This window comes from Octodon degus, unplaced genomic scaffold, assembly GCF_000260255.1.
Source record: "Octodon degus isolate 3935 unplaced genomic scaffold, OctDeg1.0 scaffold00200, whole genome shotgun sequence".
Taxonomy (NCBI): Eukaryota; Metazoa; Chordata; class Mammalia; order Rodentia; family Octodontidae; genus Octodon; species Octodon degus.
Genome location: NW_004524776.1, coordinates 422,418 through 424,602, shown reverse-complemented (window position 1 = coordinate 424,602; position 2,185 = coordinate 422,418). Strand labels below are relative to the sequence as shown.

General features: G+C 44.9%; 1 protein-coding gene across 1 annotated transcript in view; it reads right to left on the bottom strand.

Moving 5' to 3' along the window:
* Positions 1 to 2,185, bottom strand: part of Tmc7 (transmembrane channel like 7) — a 70,503-nt gene that overhangs the window by 25,539 nt on the left and 42,779 nt on the right. The window contains exon 9 of the mRNA XM_023704697.1: positions 1,313 to 1,470. Within this exon, the coding sequence (XP_023560465.1) occupies positions 1,313 to 1,470 (158 nt within the window). The remainder of the gene's footprint in view (positions 1 to 1,312; positions 1,471 to 2,185) is intronic.

Below are 2,185 nucleotides of genomic sequence, written 5' to 3'. Positions count from 1 at the left end.
CTGGGAACGTGGCACTGCTGATGAGGTTTCCACCGCAAAACCACTGAAGGGGACTAAGCAAGGACTCAGAATTTACAGAGTGGTTCGCAGACAGCAAACTGCATCTAGAATACAAGACACCCTACAGAGCAAGAAACCCGGTTACTTCCACAATGGCATAACAAAAAGGAAAGAAAAAAATTCTTGAAAGACAGTAAGTGGGAGTGGAGAGCTGCACCCCAGCTCTTCTATTTTTTTCTATAAAAGAGAATGCTGCTGGGTTCTGTCCCTGGGCCAACTCCCCTGGGGAATGTGATCACTGTACTGCAAACATGTACTAAGTAAAATTGCAAAAAGGACAGCCTATAGGAGATTAGGAAATAAATGTAATGTGCTAATGAAAACACCCAGAATTTGAACAAGGAAATAAAGTAAAAAAAAAAAAAACCAAACTCTCATAACAAGCACTTTGAGCATGTGCAGCTTATGTGGATTGTGATCTGAACAAGCCATCTGCCACCCTGTCAGGGAGACTGACTTCATCCGAGGCGCATGAGATGTACATGTGAGAACAAGTTCTCCTCACCTGGAAAGAGACGGGAGTGCTTATGGGCAAAATGACTTATGGTCTGGGCTTTGCTTAAAATAGCCTAACAACAGTGAGCTAACTGGATGGAACGAGGGGGGCAAGCCAGAAGCGGTGGGTGGTACACACTTGTGACATCATCACTCTGGGAGGTTAAATGGGGAGATGGCAAGTTTGAGCCCAGTCTGGCCAACTTAGTGACTTAGCCAGACCCTGCTTCAAATTTTAAGTTTTTTAAAGAGCTGGGGTGCAGCTCAGTGCCAAGGCCCGATGTTCAATTCCTATTATCAAAAGGTGAGGGCGAAGTGTTGGGGATGGTTGAAACTTCATGATGAGCATGTGAAGGCTCACCAGGTCATTTCTTCTGTTTGAAAATTTCTGAAACACAAAATTTTGTTGTTGTTTCTAAGGTGCAAATACAATCTTGGGTACTTGAGAAGCACAGTGAAAATTCTCCCATTCCACATAGCCCCTCCCAGCCCTCTTCACTCTTTTGCCTTATATCTGTCAACTGTGACTCCTCGTGGCAATATCTGCTCCTAGAAGCCCAGCCCTGCCCTCAGCTAAAACAGGGACCAAAGCATAACTCGCACGAGTAGACCCTGAAGTCAGAGACGTTACACTGCGTGCACAAATTCTGATTCCTTCTCTAAAAGTTAAGGAAGATTCTCAGCTCAGCAGAAAAATGGGCACAGCTGAGTAGCAATGACTGCCGTGGAAAAGTAGTCATCTGTAGTTAGACCTCACCTAAGAATTGTCAGCCGGATCTCAAAGCCTGGTGAATAATCCTCATAGTGAATGATCTTGGCAAAGACAATCGGGGTAATAAAATTGGCCAGCGTGATCACAATGGATGGTAGGTACAGTACCAGCAGGTTCTCTCCAAAAACCATCTTGTCAATTTCCTAGGAAAATGGAAACACAAGCTGAACTGAAAAAGAATTCAACAATGCACGTTTGGCAAACAAGACATGTTTGTCAATCAACACAGCCTCTGAGGGTCATTCAACATAAAGCTATTTCCTTCCTCAGGTAAGTAAACAGATACCTAGACTATTGCTGGAAGAAAAATGGATTCTTTCTTATTTTTTTGGTGGAACTGGGGATTGAACTCAGGCCCTTGTGCTTGCCAGGCAAGCACTTATTCTACTGAGCTATCTCCCCAGCCCTACCTTTAATCTTTAAAAATCTTTTTTTTATTTATTCATTTGATACAGGGTCTTGCTACATAGCTCAGACTCATAGTTATCCTCCTGTCTCAGCCTCCCCAGTGCTGGGATTATAAGCATGCATCACTGTGCCCGGTTTTAGGGCTGGCATGGTGTTCCTGGGGTTCTGGGACAAGCACAGCATGCAGTACTGGTACCAGGGATCAAGCCTAGGTCATTGTGTTTGCCAGGCCAGGACTCAGACCGTCAAGCTATCTTCTTAGCCTAGAAAAATGGATTCTTAAGGTAAAGTATGAGGTGGGGCTAGAGAGATAGCTCAGGAGTCTCAGCACCTGCTTGGAAAGTGTAAGGATCCTGGTGCAATCCCCAATACCGCATGCCATGCTGGCCCCAAGCTGAGCCTGATACTGAAACCAGGCATAGTGACAAACGTCTATAATCCCAGCACTGG